At 43.2% G+C, this 14,968-nt stretch overlaps 1 protein-coding gene across 1 annotated transcript in view; it reads left to right on the top strand.

The window, feature by feature from the left end:
• Lrrc66 (leucine rich repeat containing 66) overlaps positions 1-14,968 on the top strand; it is a 25,324-nt gene that overhangs the window by 3,013 nt on the left and 7,343 nt on the right. The window contains exon 3 of the mRNA XM_031342719.1: positions 11,787-11,956. Within this exon, the coding sequence (XP_031198579.1) occupies positions 11,787-11,956 (170 nt within the window). The remainder of the gene's footprint in view (positions 1-11,786; positions 11,957-14,968) is intronic.

Raw genomic sequence — 14,968 nt, 5'->3', positions numbered from 1 at the left:
CCCCCCCCCCCCAGCTCTGGCCCTCTGGAACTGTGAACCAAACCCCTTTTATCCTTATGTTGGTTTTACCAAGATAGTTTATCACAGCAACAGAAAAGAAACTAACCAGGCACATAATCCACCAGGCATTGCTGCTTGGCCCACCTTCTCTTAGACCTTCTCAGGACACTTACTTGAAGAAAACCATGGAACACAAAGTCCATTTTCTGATAAAATGTAGGATAGATATCTCATATAACATCGAACACAATACTGAAGGTGTGAATCAGTGGTTGTGGGACACACTTTCATACTATTGTAAACCAAAAAAAAAAAAGTTTAACTCATCATAAATCAAAGGTTCAATAAGCTTTATTCAAATTGTTAAGATTCCATGTGAAGGATTTCTCATGTCGCTGTAATGCAGTAAGTCTTGCACAGTTCGTGGTAGCAATTAAAAGATGCAAAGGTAGTTTGGAAACCTGAAAATAATTTGCAAATATTAGGTTTTATTGCTCTCTTGGCACAAATTGAAAACAACAGTATACTTAGAAATAAATGATTAATTTCTTTCCCTCTAAATCTCAAGCTGTCTTTTAAAATGTTAAATAGTTATTGCCATGAATGGGATCCATAACTCACTCTAATTCATGAGCAGAGCTCTGTGTGTGTCTACTTAGCCCTGCTTTACTGGTCCCGAACAATAATAAATTAGAAACACCGCAGAAGGCAGCTCTCAGGCAACTACCCATGTAGCATACACAGCTTCATAATTCATGGCTTGTGTCTTTAGTGCCTGTTTATATGACACTCAGAAAAGCCCATTATTATAAAGTTAAGGCATCACACTGACTAATCTATTTTCAGGTAATATTGTGTGTTCAGTCAGCTGTGACATCACCAATAAGCTTTATATTGAGGAAACACCCTGGTCAGGGGCTGGTCAATACAAAAGAGAAGCCAGACATGAATTTAACCTTAATGCTATTTCCACCTACCACCCGTAACTTTTGAATAGCTTAACTTCATTAACTTATTAAAAGTTAGATAATCTCTTGCTCCTGGGTCTCCACCTTGCCTCATACCCCTTGTTCCCCCTCTCTCCCCATTTCTTTCCCCCCTCTCTCCATGTGGTCCTGGCCATCCCCCACTTCTCTATGCTGTCCTCCTCTGCCTTTCTCTGCCTCTGCTAATCTCTTAACTCCCCTGCCCATGCCCTAAATAAACTCTTATTCTATACTAAAAAAAAAAAAAGTTAGATAATAACATTTAATAGCCTGAAAATCAGCACACTAGTTTTTATATGACTGTGACATAATATCTGAAATGAACAACTTAAAAGAAGAAAGTGTTAGGTCATAGTGTCCAGCCCATAGCAGTTGGCTCTTGTACTCTGGGCCTGTTTTGAGCATCATGGCAGAAGCACTTGGTAGAAGTGCCTGACCTCATGGTATCAGGCAGTAAGAGCACTAGAACTCCACGTCCAACAGTCCCCATCAGGGGCATGTCCCCAGTGGCCTCAAACCTCCTGGAGGGCACCATCTCTTCAAGGTTCCACTTCCTTTCAGTGGCTCTAAGCTGGGGACTAAGCCTGTAACACATGTCATCTTGGGGGACACATACCCAGACCACAGCAATCAGTATTTTAGAGGTTTAAAGCAATGGGGTCAGCCTCTAAGTCCCTCACCAAGCAGTATTTCAGTGCTTTACAGAGTGAATACGCCGGGGCAAACACCTTTCTGGGGTCCCAGGGAGGCTGACAGGTCAGCCTGGTGTCCTCACGTTAACCCACCCAAGTTCCAGAAACCAGAGCACAGCATTAGAGGCAAGGTGAGATAAGAGCTGACATTGGAAATGAACAGAATTGAGCAAGAAAGAAAATGCAGTATCTTCTAAAACAAAAGCTTTCTGTATCCTTTACCCACAGGATTTGGATTCTCAAAATACAAATAACCACTGTTCTCAAAACCAATTCAGTTTCTAAAGACATAAAATGTATGGACAACATTAAACTAAGAGAACAAGACTCTGAGTCACTTACACAGCTTGATCACAATAAGAGAGGACATGGTGAATAAAGTGTCTCACCCTGGATCATTGTAGACACTACTCCAACTTTCAGTTCTTGGGACTTGAAGCTAATGTGCCATGTTATCTAAGGAGCACTTGGAAAGCATGCAGAAGTTCATAGTTCAAAAACAGAGTTCACTGAGGTGGTGGCTAGACTCTGGCCTCCACCCATTTACTTACTGACCCTAATATGATTTCCAGGAAATAGTAGGACTGTCTCTGGCCACTTAGATACTGGATGATTCAATTCCATCCCTTCCTGGCCTAGGTAATCATCAGAATGAAGTTCTGTAGTTAATTCCATTTCCTCAAAGTCACTTCTGGGTTTTCCTCTCTGCATCAATTGTCACTCTCTGAAAACATGGACTCCAACTGCTGCGAGATGTCCCAGTGCCAGGCAGCACAGCACAACTTTGTTCATTCACCTACCCAGCGTCAGTGGCTCAAATAAGGCACACATTTTTCCCCACTTAGAAATGTATCCTGGAAACATCGATGGGTTACCCGAGTCACTAACTGCATCTTGGGAGAACTTACGCAGGCAAGGTCATTCCTAAAAGCCATACCAGTACCTTAATAAAACAAAATTTGAATCTTCTAAAGTTGGAAGAGGTTCCTGATACTAAGTCCCACAGCCACAAGAAATTTACCCTTCTTGGGAAATTCTGGGTTAGCTTTATGAAGGAAATTGAATAAAACAGAATAAGGTATTATTCTGTTTACTTACTGACCTTAAACAACTCCCTTAATATAAGAAAGTCTTATCTCTGAGAATGAGGAATATATAGGATCAGCAAAGATCACAGACACCATGTACAGAATGAAGTCATATAAAATAGCTTAGCACTTTCTCCCTTTTTTTTTTTAAGTATAGAATAGAGCCTGGGGGAGTTGAGGAGTTAGTAGAGACAGAGAAAGGCAGACACACACACACACACACACACACACACACACACATACACACAGAGGGAGAGAAAATGTAGAAGAGTAGAGGAGGCTGGCCATGAACACATGGAGAGATGGGGGAGGGGAAGAGAGTGCTTGCTCCTTTTGGTGTGGATGGATAGCCTTGCAGCTCTTACTGTGAGGCTCACCCCAGTCTTTTCTGTCCTCGTTGCTTCTTTGATTTCAGGTACAGGAGAACATTAAAAATTATTCGGATGATCCACAAATGTTCGAGATCTGTAGGCAATTCCTGGTATTTCTCAACTGCCATGTCGCTATGTTCACATTTGCATGAGCCTCCATAGTGTTAGACGCCCCTGACCCTTGCTTGTTCGAAGCATTATTGGATCTGTGCTCTGATGGTAAGCCTTGTTTCTGACTAGGAAACGAGCCATCTCCCTTCTCTAGATAACACCAAGGCATCACCTCAGATGTTTCTCCACACCCTTTATGTACGCTGTCTTTCCCCTTCATCCCAGCAGCCCCCCAGCTCCAGCAAACACTGGTTTCTCTCCTACATTGTAAGCTCACATTTATATGAATGGAATCATTCATACAATACAGACAGAGTTTGATTATGCTGGTTCAAACTGAATATGTCTTTGGTTTTACAATGATGACAAAACAATGCACAGTCAGTAGAAACTGGACTTTCATTGTAGAAAATTATTTAAATCCAGGACCAGTGTTAAATCCCTGGCTTTGTTATTGAGTTCTTGGATTAAAAAACACATATAGCCTTTATATTTTTAATAAGCCTTAAGCAGCACAATAGCTGGGCAGTGTATGTGTTATACATATATGTTGACTCCAGGTATTTTCCTCTATTACTTTCCATCTTAATATGTTATATGTATATGAATGAGGTATACATGTGTGTATGTGAATGCATGCCTGTACTATGTGTGAGCATACATATATGCATATGCGTATACATGTGCATGCATGTGAAGGCCCAAGTTTGCCTCTTAGTGTTGTTCTAGTTTTATTTCGTTGCTTTGATAAAATACCCTGACTAGAAGCAATCTGAGAAAAAGATTATTTGGCTTAAGCTTCCAAGTCACATTCCATCATTGAAGATGTCTGGGTAGGAACTCAAGGCAGAAATCTGAATGCAGAAACCATGAAGGAATGTTGCTTTGCTGGCTGGCTGGAAGGCTTGTCCTCAGCTAGCGTCCTTACAAGCTGAAATCACCTGCCCAGGAAACGGTGCTGCCCAGAATGGGCTGGACTATGTACAACAAGCAAGATAATCCTTCACAGGCCTGTCTACCAACCAACCTGATTAGACAGTTAACCAATCAAAACCCTTCTAGTATGTGACAAGTGGGCAGTTAATGCAAAATATGACAAGTGGCTTCCTTGAATGATCTCCCCCTTCCACTAAGGCAAGGTCATTCACTGAACCTGGGCATTTCTGTTTTGGCTAATGTACCTAGCCAGCCTGCTCCAGAGATTCTGACTCTACCCACTAGTCACTGAGTTTATAGGTGGCCTACACCACCACATGGCTTCCTTTATATAGGGCCAAACCTGGTCTTCATGGTTGTATGATAAATACTTTGCCCACTGAGCCACGTTTCCAGCCGTCCACCTTCTGTTTTGTCTGGGTCTCTCAGTTAACCTAGAGCTCACCACCTTGGCTAGACCTATGGCCAGAGCTCCTGGGATGCACATGGCTCTGCCTCTCTGCAGTGGGGTTCTAGGCTTGCACTACCATGCTTGGCTTTCCTGAGAGGGCTGAGAGTCTGAACCAGAGTTCTCAAGCTCTCCCAGAAGCCCTTTATCCCCTGAGCTACCTCCCAGCCCAGAGAAGGGACAGTAATTCCAGACAAAAGCCTCAGAATGAGAAAAATTACCAGGATGAAGGAGAGTCCTGCAGAGTGATAAGGAATAGACTTCTTTAAAAAATAATAATAATCTGTAATAGTCCTAGACATAAATGCTCTTAACAATGAAACATGGATACGTGGGGAGGGGAGGAAACATAGTTCAACATCCCTCACCAATAAATCAAGGAGACAAGCAGTCAGTAAGAATCTAGCTGAAGTGATAGTCTAATCAAAATGCTTGATCTAATTGGCATATATAAAATGATCCATCTAGAACTGGATGATAGATAGAGTGATAGATAGCTCATAGGTTAAGGGCTCTTGTTGCTCTCACAGAAGGCCTAAGTTCAACTCACAGCACTTGCATGGCAGCTCATAACCATCTGTAACTCCAGTCCCAGGGGACCCAACACCTTCTTCTGACCTCCACAAGTATCAGGAATGCACATGATGCATATACATACATACATACATACATACACACACACACACACACACACACACACACACACATACACACACAAAAGCAGGCAGGCAGGCATAAAATAATAAAATAAGACAGAAGTTGGTATGAGGTATCACTGTGACAGAGCCAACTATGCTGTTTGTTGGAGGAATATGGAAGACTTTAAGACTTTGTGGACATTCTAAATGGGGCTTAATGAACAATCCTAACAGGAGCATGGAAGACAGTGCTAGGGGAAACTGTGGGGGCCCAGCTCAAGAAGTTTCAGAAGGGAAGAATGTTAGTAAGTGGCTTAGAGACTATTGTGATATTTTGGCAAACATGTGGCTGCTTTTTGCCCTTGTCCAGAAGAAAAAAAATCTGCCTTAGGCTAAACTGCAGTATTTTGGATTAATGGCACTGGAAGAAAAGATTTCAAGACAGCCTAGTATTGACTATGTAGCATGGTTACTAGTGGTGACACGTATGCAGATCTGCAATGAAAAGGAGCGTGTGGGACAAGGAGAAATGCAAATTGTACACTTTGAGGAGAAAGGGATCACTAGGAAAGGTAATGGAGCTAAATCCAGCTCAAGAAGATAAAAAATTTAAAGAAAACCCTGATGCTAAATGGAATAAAGGAAGTGGTGACCTCAAGGCAAGACCCCACCCAGCTCAGCTTCCAACCTGTGGAAAAGAATTAAAGAAAAGCTTAGGCAGTGAAGGCAATCATCTACAACAGGAAGCTGCTGCAGATGTAATTGAACAAGGGGCCAAGTTCCATCTCAATCAAACAGCAGAACTTGTTAGCTTTGGCCACATGGTTCTGGCTTTAAGAGTCAAGGATACAAGAAAGAAGTTGTGGAATCTCCCTCTGCAGTTAAGGACAGCTGCTAAGGCCAAGCCTGTGCCAGGAGTGTCCCTACATGGAGGCCCAGAGATGAGATTAGGTGAGGCTGTGAAAACAAAGCCTCGACTTCCTTGGAGACCCCAAGACATTGGAGATGCCAGACTGGTGGGATACACGCCAACTAGTGCTGCTAACAGGGAGTGGAACAGCCTGAGAGAAAGAAGTATGTTACAGTCAACAAAGATGAGAGAGGTTAGAGATCTGAGGAGCCTTTAACATCAGACATGGACATGCAGAGTTTGGAGTCTGCCGGGCTGGTTTATGGCCTTGCTTTGGTCCAGTGTTTCCTCGCTATGTTCCATTTCCTCTCTTTAGGAATGGCAATGTAAATCCTGTGCTATTGTATGCTAGAAGTATGTGATCTGACTTTTAATTTTGATTTTACAGGGGTTAAGAGATTTCCATGAGTCTCAGGAGAGACTGAACTTTGGACTTTCTAACAGTACTGAGACTGTGACAGACTATGGAGATTTTGAAGTTGGACTGAATGCAGTTTTGCATTATGATATAACTATAACCCTATGGGGACCAAGGAGTAGAATGTGGTAGGTTGAATAAGAATGGCCCGTAGGCTCATATATTTGAATGTTGGGTCTCTAGGGAGTGCTACCATTTGAAATGATTAGAAGGTGCAGCCCTGTTGGAGGAAGTGTGTCACTGGAAGTGGGATTTGAGGTTTGAAAAGCCCATGCCAGACTCAGTTCCTCTTTGACTGTAGATCTGGATGTAGAACGATCAGCCACTTCTCTAGCACTGTTCTGGCATGCATACTGCTATGTTCTCTGCCATGATACTGAAAGACTAAACCTCGGGAACTAGAAGCAAGCCTCCAATTAAATGCTTTCTTTTATAAGAGTTGCCTTAATCATGGTGTCTATTCACAGCCACAGACGAGTGTCTAAGACGCCAGTGAGATCTTAAAGAATTCTGTCTTTACACTCAAGTTCTTTTGGTATCTGCCCATGTCTCTTTTATTGTGTACAGTTTTGAGGCATAGATACAGGGACATGAATAGTTGAGATCTGAGCTTTGACCCAGATCCTTCTACCATGTCACTGGGACAGTTCTTGCTTTGGTGTCTTGTTTGTAAATGGCAAGAAACACCAGGACTCTAAGGACATTGAAAGTGAAAGATTTTTGAAGTACTTAGAGTATAAAAAAGTGCCCGATTAGCTGGGTGGCACATGCCTTTAATCCCAGCACTCAGGAGGCAGAGACACATGGACCTCTGAGTAGGCCTAGTCTACAGAGTAACGAGTTCCAGGACAACCAGAGCTACACAGAGAAACTGCGTCTTGAAAAAAAGAAAAAGGAAAAAGTGTACAGTTAATCAGAACCTTCAAATAGTTGTTTTCCTGCCCTTCAAACCTCTTCCTGTACTGAGCTCCTAGAAACTTACTCAGTTTAGTTAAGCATTGGGATATTTTAGGAAGCATGAATTCACATTTCTAAATAGGCCAGACAAGCACAAGAAATGTCAGAGAACCTGTGATGCTCTTCCCAACACTGCCTTACATGCCTCTCCCAGTCCCATATGTTTGCACATTTAAATATGGAGGAATATCCTCTGCACAAATAAATGTGTTTTCTTTAAAGGTTGTGTTCAACTCTAGAAGTTGTTGACAACTACCCTTCCTTCCCAGTCTCCATTTGAATGCCTCTTGGCACTTGTAATAGAACAGAGAAAGAGCCGAGTGAGGAATTGGGAAGAGTTGGGAGAAGGGGCACTGGCATCCCAGGACAGTGGGCACTACACAGGGACTCCAGGCACAGACGTTTGCAAAGTCATATAGTATTTCCCACACATGGATGCTAAGTAATATCAGCTTTGGCTCTCTCCTGTCACTTTTTGATATAGCTTTTCTTGACCAATTCTCTCTCTGTCTCTGTCTCTGTCTCTGTCTGTCTCTGTTTGTCTGTCTCTGTCTGTCTCTGTCTCTGTCTCCCTCTCCCTTTCCCTCTCCCTCTCTCCATCTCCCTCTCTCTCTCTCTCTCTCTCTCTCTCTCTCTCTCTCTCTCTCTCTCTCTCTCTCTCTCTCTCTCTCTCCCTCTCTCTCTCTCTCTCTCAAGTTCAAAGAAACAATAGCTTTCTACAAGCTCATGCCCCATCTAAAGCAGGCAGCCTTCAATCAGTTCCAGCCAAATGTCTTGCACAAGCTGGAACTCCTAATCTTTCCAGAGAAGCCAGAGACAAAGATTTTGTATTGCCTCCTTAATGTCAGCTAGATAATTTTGGATCTCTGTGTAAGCCAAACACTATATCCCAAGCATCACAAGAATTCACATCATTCTGCTCAGGAAAGATTTGATCATTTGATAGTCAAGAGGACAGCCAGCCAGCCAACTGTATAGAGGTGTGGTGTGGACGATGAGCCACTCTGCCTAACAAGTACTGTTTCTTGTCTACATGTTTTATTCCACCACGCTAAGCTTCCAGGGTAAGGATTTGTCATCAGCACCAAGAGCCTCCATCGTAATCTTTTGATACGTTTATTAATTTAAAGTTCTCTTGCTTAATCTATGGAACTCAATTGAAAATAGGACTGCATGGTACAGACATTTTTGTAGTGAGAATTCTAAAATTTTGGTTTCTTTAAGAAAGCAGAATGTTCTAAAGCTATGTTTTTGTTTTGATCCCAAGTGTGGGGCTATGGGGCTGCTTCAGACTGTTGATAGCAGCTGACCATGATTTATTTGCCTTGTACTCTAACAGAGCACAGAGCCATGGTTTGCCAGCTGCCAATAGTTTCTGCAGTTGTGGGATGTTTGGAATATTGGGAACTTTGAGAGGGTATAGAAATGCTAGGGCTCAGATAGATGGGGTTGGTGGTGGTTGGGTGTGGGTGAGGTTGGTTGCAGTTTGTTAGTAGTCATGTTCCAAGAAAAAACAAGAAGAAACAAGTTAGATTCACAAATATGTCTCTCTCTCTCTCTTTCTCTCTCTCTCTCTCTCCTTCCCTCCCTCTCTCTCTCTCTCTCTTTCTCTCTCTCCTTCCTTCCCTCCCTCTCTGTCTCTCTCTCTCTATCTCTGTCTCTCTCTGTCTCTCTCTGTCTGTCTCTCTGTCTCTCTCTGTCCCTCTCTGTCTCTCTCTGTCTCTGTCTCTGTCTCTCTGTCTCTGTCTCTCTCTCTGTCTCTCTCTCCTTGTATCCTTTCTCTCCTATCTAATGAATGAGGGTGAAACGAGGTGGGGGGTATACAGAGTGGAGAAAAGAAGTTCCCACAAAGTAGCAAAGCCAGCTACATATTTCAGTTATGTTACCCTCTCTCTTTATAATCAGTCTTGTCATCAATACTGTGTAGACAGTAGGCAGGAAATAAACCCTCTGGAACCGAACCAACTTGATCTGCTACACAGACGTTAAAGACTGATGTTTGAGAATAGTGCTGAAGAAAATGTGAAATTGCAAGCACCTCCCTGGGAAATGGGAACTAAGCTTGCAAGGCTGCTGTGACTGGCACCTCGTTCTCCATAACTAATCAGTGTCAACAGGAACTTCTGCATACTTCCTAGAACAAAGTGAAACAGGAAGGCAGAGGCTAGATCTCCATCTGATTCTTGTGCTGGAAAGCAAAACCTACCTGTCATCTCTTTACCTTTAAAAAAAAAACTAAGAGGGGCTGGAGAGATGCCTCAGAGGTTAAGAGCACTGACTGTTCTTCCAGAGGTCCTGAGTTCAATTCCCAGCAACCACATGGTGGATCACAGCCATCTGTAAAGGGATCTGATGTCCTCTTCTGGTGTGTCTGAAGACAGCAACAGTGACAGTGTACTCACATATGTAAAATAAATAAATCTTTAAGAAAAAAAACAACTAAGAATTTTAAAAATAGTTATAATACCAATGATAAACAGTTGTGAGAATGGATACAGCTAAAAACAAAGATGTGGGGGGGGGGGGACATGGAAGTAGAATCAGAACCCATGGTAAGAATTTTGGTTTGAGCCAGGCAGTGGTGGCACATGCCTTTAATTTCAGCACTTGGGAGACAGAGGCAGGCGGATTTCTGAGTTCGAGGCCAGCCTGGTCTACAGAGTGAGTTCCAGGACATCCAGGGCCATACAGAGAACCCTGTCTCAAAAAACAAAAAACAACAACAAAAAAACACAAAACAAAAAACAAAACAAAAAAAACAAGAATTTTAGTTTGGGTTTTTTTAAAAACCCAGATATGTTCTGTGAATATGTTCTTGTTTTAATCTCAGGTGTGGGATAAGAAGCTGCTTCACAGCAGGTGCTTATGATTTGTCTCATGCACTAGCATGGGCATGATTTTTGCCAGCTGCAGATAGTTTAATTCTGGGGACTCTAGAGAGGGTGTAAATGGGAGAGCCCAAGAGAGCCTGTGGAGGGTGCTGCTTCCCTTTCTCATGGTCCCTGCTGTGGGGTTTGCCAAGTGGTCATGAGCAAAGAGCTCAGAGGGAGAAGCTGGAGAATTCCAATGAACACTGGAATGGCCCCACGAAACTCAACATCCCTAATCAGCAAGAAGTAGTCTAACCCCCTTCCCCCTCTAACCTTCTTTATCTCCTACCTAGTATTGGAGGGTTGGAAGGGACTACGGTGGGATAAAGGTTGGAAGGGAGGTAGAGTTTTAAGAACCAACAAAATAGCTTTTAAAAATAGCACCTACAAGAACCCTCCAACAGAACAAATGAGACAAATGGGGAGGGATATTCAACATACAGTAGACACTTGCACAAAAAATATTCTTATGTAATACAGGACCATGCAGAATAAATATGAGAATGAGAACATTTTATTTTTAAAAAGCATTTAAAACTGAACAAGAAAACTTCAAAATTGGAAGAATGCATTTATATAGTAATAAAGCCTCTGGATAACTTTTTCCTGTGCTAACATAGGGCTACCACTCAGTTTTACTCACAGTTAATCAAATTAATAAACATCTGTTAGTCACCTCACTTAATCATGGTTCAATTTTTTAAAAAATTGACTCTTAGTTAAAAAAAAAAAAAAAAGCACACACTAGACTAGTGAGACAACTTCAGCAGGTAAAAAAGGTGCCTGCAGCCAAGCCTGATGATCTGAGTTCAAATCCTGGAGCCCCCATGGTGGAAGAAGAGAATAACTCCCAATAGTTAACCTCTGCCTTCTGCACATGCACTGCTCCATGAACATACAAATATACAACAGGTAAATTAATAAGTGAATGTGTGATAAAAAATAGCACATGATCATTTGAAAGAAAGAACCAATGTACATAAAGTTGAGAGCTTTTTCCAAATCCCTCTTCCCCCCCCCTCAGCTATCTTACACCAGACTGTAATGACTATTAATAATTTAATTCACCTCCTTATTTCTGCCTACTCAAAATACATACCTGCATATGCTTGTGATGTGTATCCCACCAAGAACATTGTGATTATAGTCTATACACTTTGACTTCATTTTCTCCCTTCCTGTTCAATAAGTTCACATGCTAATTGGCCCCGGTCTCGCTTAGGACTACTTATTTTTTCACAGTGTTAATACACTCTGACAACTTCCCACTCGAGAGCCATTAATATCCCCAGTCTTCACCACACGCCACGCAGCAGCAAAGAGCACCAGTTTAGGTTTTAATCTGCTTCTCCTTTTCACAGGACTGTGGAAGCTGAAGTCATTGCGGAGTCTGGATCTGTCCTTCAACAGGATAGTTCGCATTGGGCTGTCTGATTTTCATGGCTGCCTGCAGCTGGAGAGCATCTATTTAAAGAGCAACAAGATCTGCACGATTCACCCAGAAGCCTTCAAAGGGCTCAAAAAATTACAGGTTCTAAACGCTATCTTACAGCTGTCTTAAATGTACAGGGTTGTGGTTAACTAGATTAGAAGGCTGTTTCTTTTTAAGAGTGTCTGCGTGTGCAGGGGTACTGGCTGTTAAAGTGTGGAAGTCTACTTAAGACCCCCTGGAACAACTGAAGTCTACTGCTGAAAAATTAAAGATCGCAGCAATGGACAGGAACTTAGTAAGAATTCTTAGCAGCAAGAAGTTGCCTATTAGGCTGAATATGGCTGTGTTGATAAGACGCCTGCCTAGAAACCCATGGGCCCTAGGTGCAATCTCCAGCACACAGCTGTGTTCTGGGTCGGGGGAAGAAGCAATAGGATCGTCAAGTTCAAGATCATTGTCAGCTGCGTGCCAAGTTCAAGGCCGGCGGGCTTGGAAGAGACACTGTCTAAAAAAGAAAAGAAAGGAAGGAAGGAAGAAAAAGAGAAAGATAGAAGGACAAAGAGAGAAAAAAAGAAAAAGAAAGAAAAAAGAAAGAGAGAAAGAAAGAGAGGGAGGAGGAAAGAAAGAGGAAGAAAGAAATTGTCATATTATTTACCAAATCAAACCTAATTCAACTCCAAGTGCCCACTGACCAGTTGGCAAGGAATTAAATGTGTTCCTTAAGAGTTTGAAGGCAGCCTGGTCTACATAAGGAGTTCCAGGCCAGCCAGGTTCACAGAATGAGACGCTGTCTTTTTTGTTGTTGTTGTTGTTGTTGTTTGTTTGTTTGTTTGTTTTTCGAGACAGGGTTTCTCTGTGTAGCCCTGGCTGTCCTGGAACTCACTCTGTAGACCAGGCTGGCCTCGAACTCAGAAATCTGCCTGCCTCTACCTCCCAAGTGCTAGGATTAAAGGCGTGCTCCACCACTGCCCCGGCTGAGACACTGTCTTAAACAAGCAAACAAAGAAACAATGACGATGATGCCTGCCTAGGCTGCACCAGGATTCTTGCACAAACTGGAGCATTTGGGAGGTCTTTCTGAGCCACTATGACCGGTGCTGAGATGTCGCCAGCTCAGGATCATACTGGCTGCTGCTGGTCATGACCCTGTAGGGTTTTTTGTTTTTTGTTTTTTTTAAGATTTTTTTTTTATGTGTATAAGTACACTGTAGCTGTACAGTTTGCTGTGAGCCATCATGTGGCTGCTGGGAATTGAACTCAGGACAGCCCCACTTGCTCTGGCCCCACTTGCTCCGGCTCCGCTCACTCCAGCCCCACTCACTCTGGTGTAATGCACTGTAGCTGTCTTCAGACACACAAGAAGAGGGCATCAGATCTCATTACGGGTGGTTGTGAGCCACCGTGTGGTTGCTGGGATCTGAACTCAGTACCTTCGGAAGAGCAGTCAGTGCTCTTACCCGTTGAGCCATCTCTCCAGGCTGGACCCTGTAGTTTTTATGTCCAAAGCATACATGGTAACAGTTCATACGTGTGCATCACTCACCACATGCCATGTGTTACTCCAAACACCACTGGCATTCATAGTGGGACAATATGAAATTTATCTTCTACATGAATAATTAATATAAAATTATTGAGGCGATTTTTTTTACATTCCATTTTTCAAACATAGCCCTTGATCTCTATTGTGTGTTTTATATCTCCACATGTTAATGCTCAGTGGCCACATGCGGCTAACGGCTGTCATGTTAGGCAGCCTGGACAGAGGCCGTAGATCATTCCCCAGCATTATATAAAGTACTATTAAAGATAAGCTTCCTCCACACCTTTGTAGCCACCATGGCTTCCTGAATGCTCCTCGTGGAAGGCAGACATGGGAAGCAGTGATGAAATGGGGGGCTCTGCCTGGCATCCAGCCTAGATGTTCAACCACATCACAAGCAGGGTACATTCTCTCTGTGTTTTAGCCTCCCATCTGTATAATGGTTTCTTGTAAGAATGACCTGACTTGTGTGTGAAGGACCTAAAACACCACCTGGGATGGTTATAAGCTGTTCTCTAATACACAGATCTAACAGTGTTGCTCCTCTTGCGTAAAACCCTTCCTTGCTGACCCCTGCCTGCCTCGTTTCAAGCTGCTGTCCCCTGGTGCATTACTGTCCTGCCTGCTTGCACTTAGGGTCTCTCCTACCCCGACTTGCTCCTCTTCTTTACCCAGAAGAGCTATGAGTCCTTCCGGCTTTGGTTGAAGGTCACTTCCTGGAGGAGGTTTTCCTTAGTCTGTCATTTCTGAAGCCTTCACCATGGCCACATGTTTCCTCACTGTACTGTTGTCAGCAGATTCTGAGCAGGGTTCATGTTCATGCCTAGCCCCTTCCCGGCCAACACCAAAGGGTGATCGCATACCTGCAGAGCACACATCGTACCTGATTTTGTTTCCTGGAGCTAAGCCGGGTGCATCTTAAAACATCCGTCGAATAAACAAAGGGTTGGATGATGGAACATACTCCAGCATAACTGCCTTCGTTGTCTATTGATGCATCACGATTTACCATAGCTCTGGAGCTAAAACTGCATGCATAGATCCCCTGGCAATGTCTGTGGGATTCAGACATAGCTTAGCTAGGGGCCTCCGCCTTATGGTCACTCAAGAGACTTCGCTGGTGTCATGGCTGGAGTTACACCTGAAAGCCTGACTGGTGGAGAATAGCCACCTAAGCAAGGTGGGCAGAACTTGCTTCTTTCTTGGGCGGTTGGACTGAGGGCTCAGCTCCTTATCAGCTGTTGGGTTGAGCCTGCCCTCAGGTTTCTGCCTTGAAGCTTTCTCCACCAGGCTGTCCATGATATACCATCTTTCTTTGGAGGCTAGTCATCTCTGACATTCTCTGCCCTCCGTAAGAAAAGCACCTCTATTTTACGGAGTGTCATCATGAAAGCAGCATCCCATTGTTGCTGCTGGAGACGATTGGCTAGAAATGGAATGAAATCTTCCACCCACAGTGGAGGGAAGAAATCACTTAAGAGCCCGAATACCAGAAGGTAGGGTTATGGGGAGCCACTTTGGCTTCTGTGGAAATTATTAGAGCAGAAAAGCCCCCCCTTCACTTGGCT

The sequence above is a fragment of the Mastomys coucha genome, unplaced genomic scaffold (genome assembly GCF_008632895.1).
Source record: "Mastomys coucha isolate ucsf_1 unplaced genomic scaffold, UCSF_Mcou_1 pScaffold22, whole genome shotgun sequence".
Taxonomy (NCBI): Eukaryota; Metazoa; Chordata; class Mammalia; order Rodentia; family Muridae; genus Mastomys; species Mastomys coucha.
This window is presented reverse-complemented; position numbering and strand designations above follow the sequence as displayed.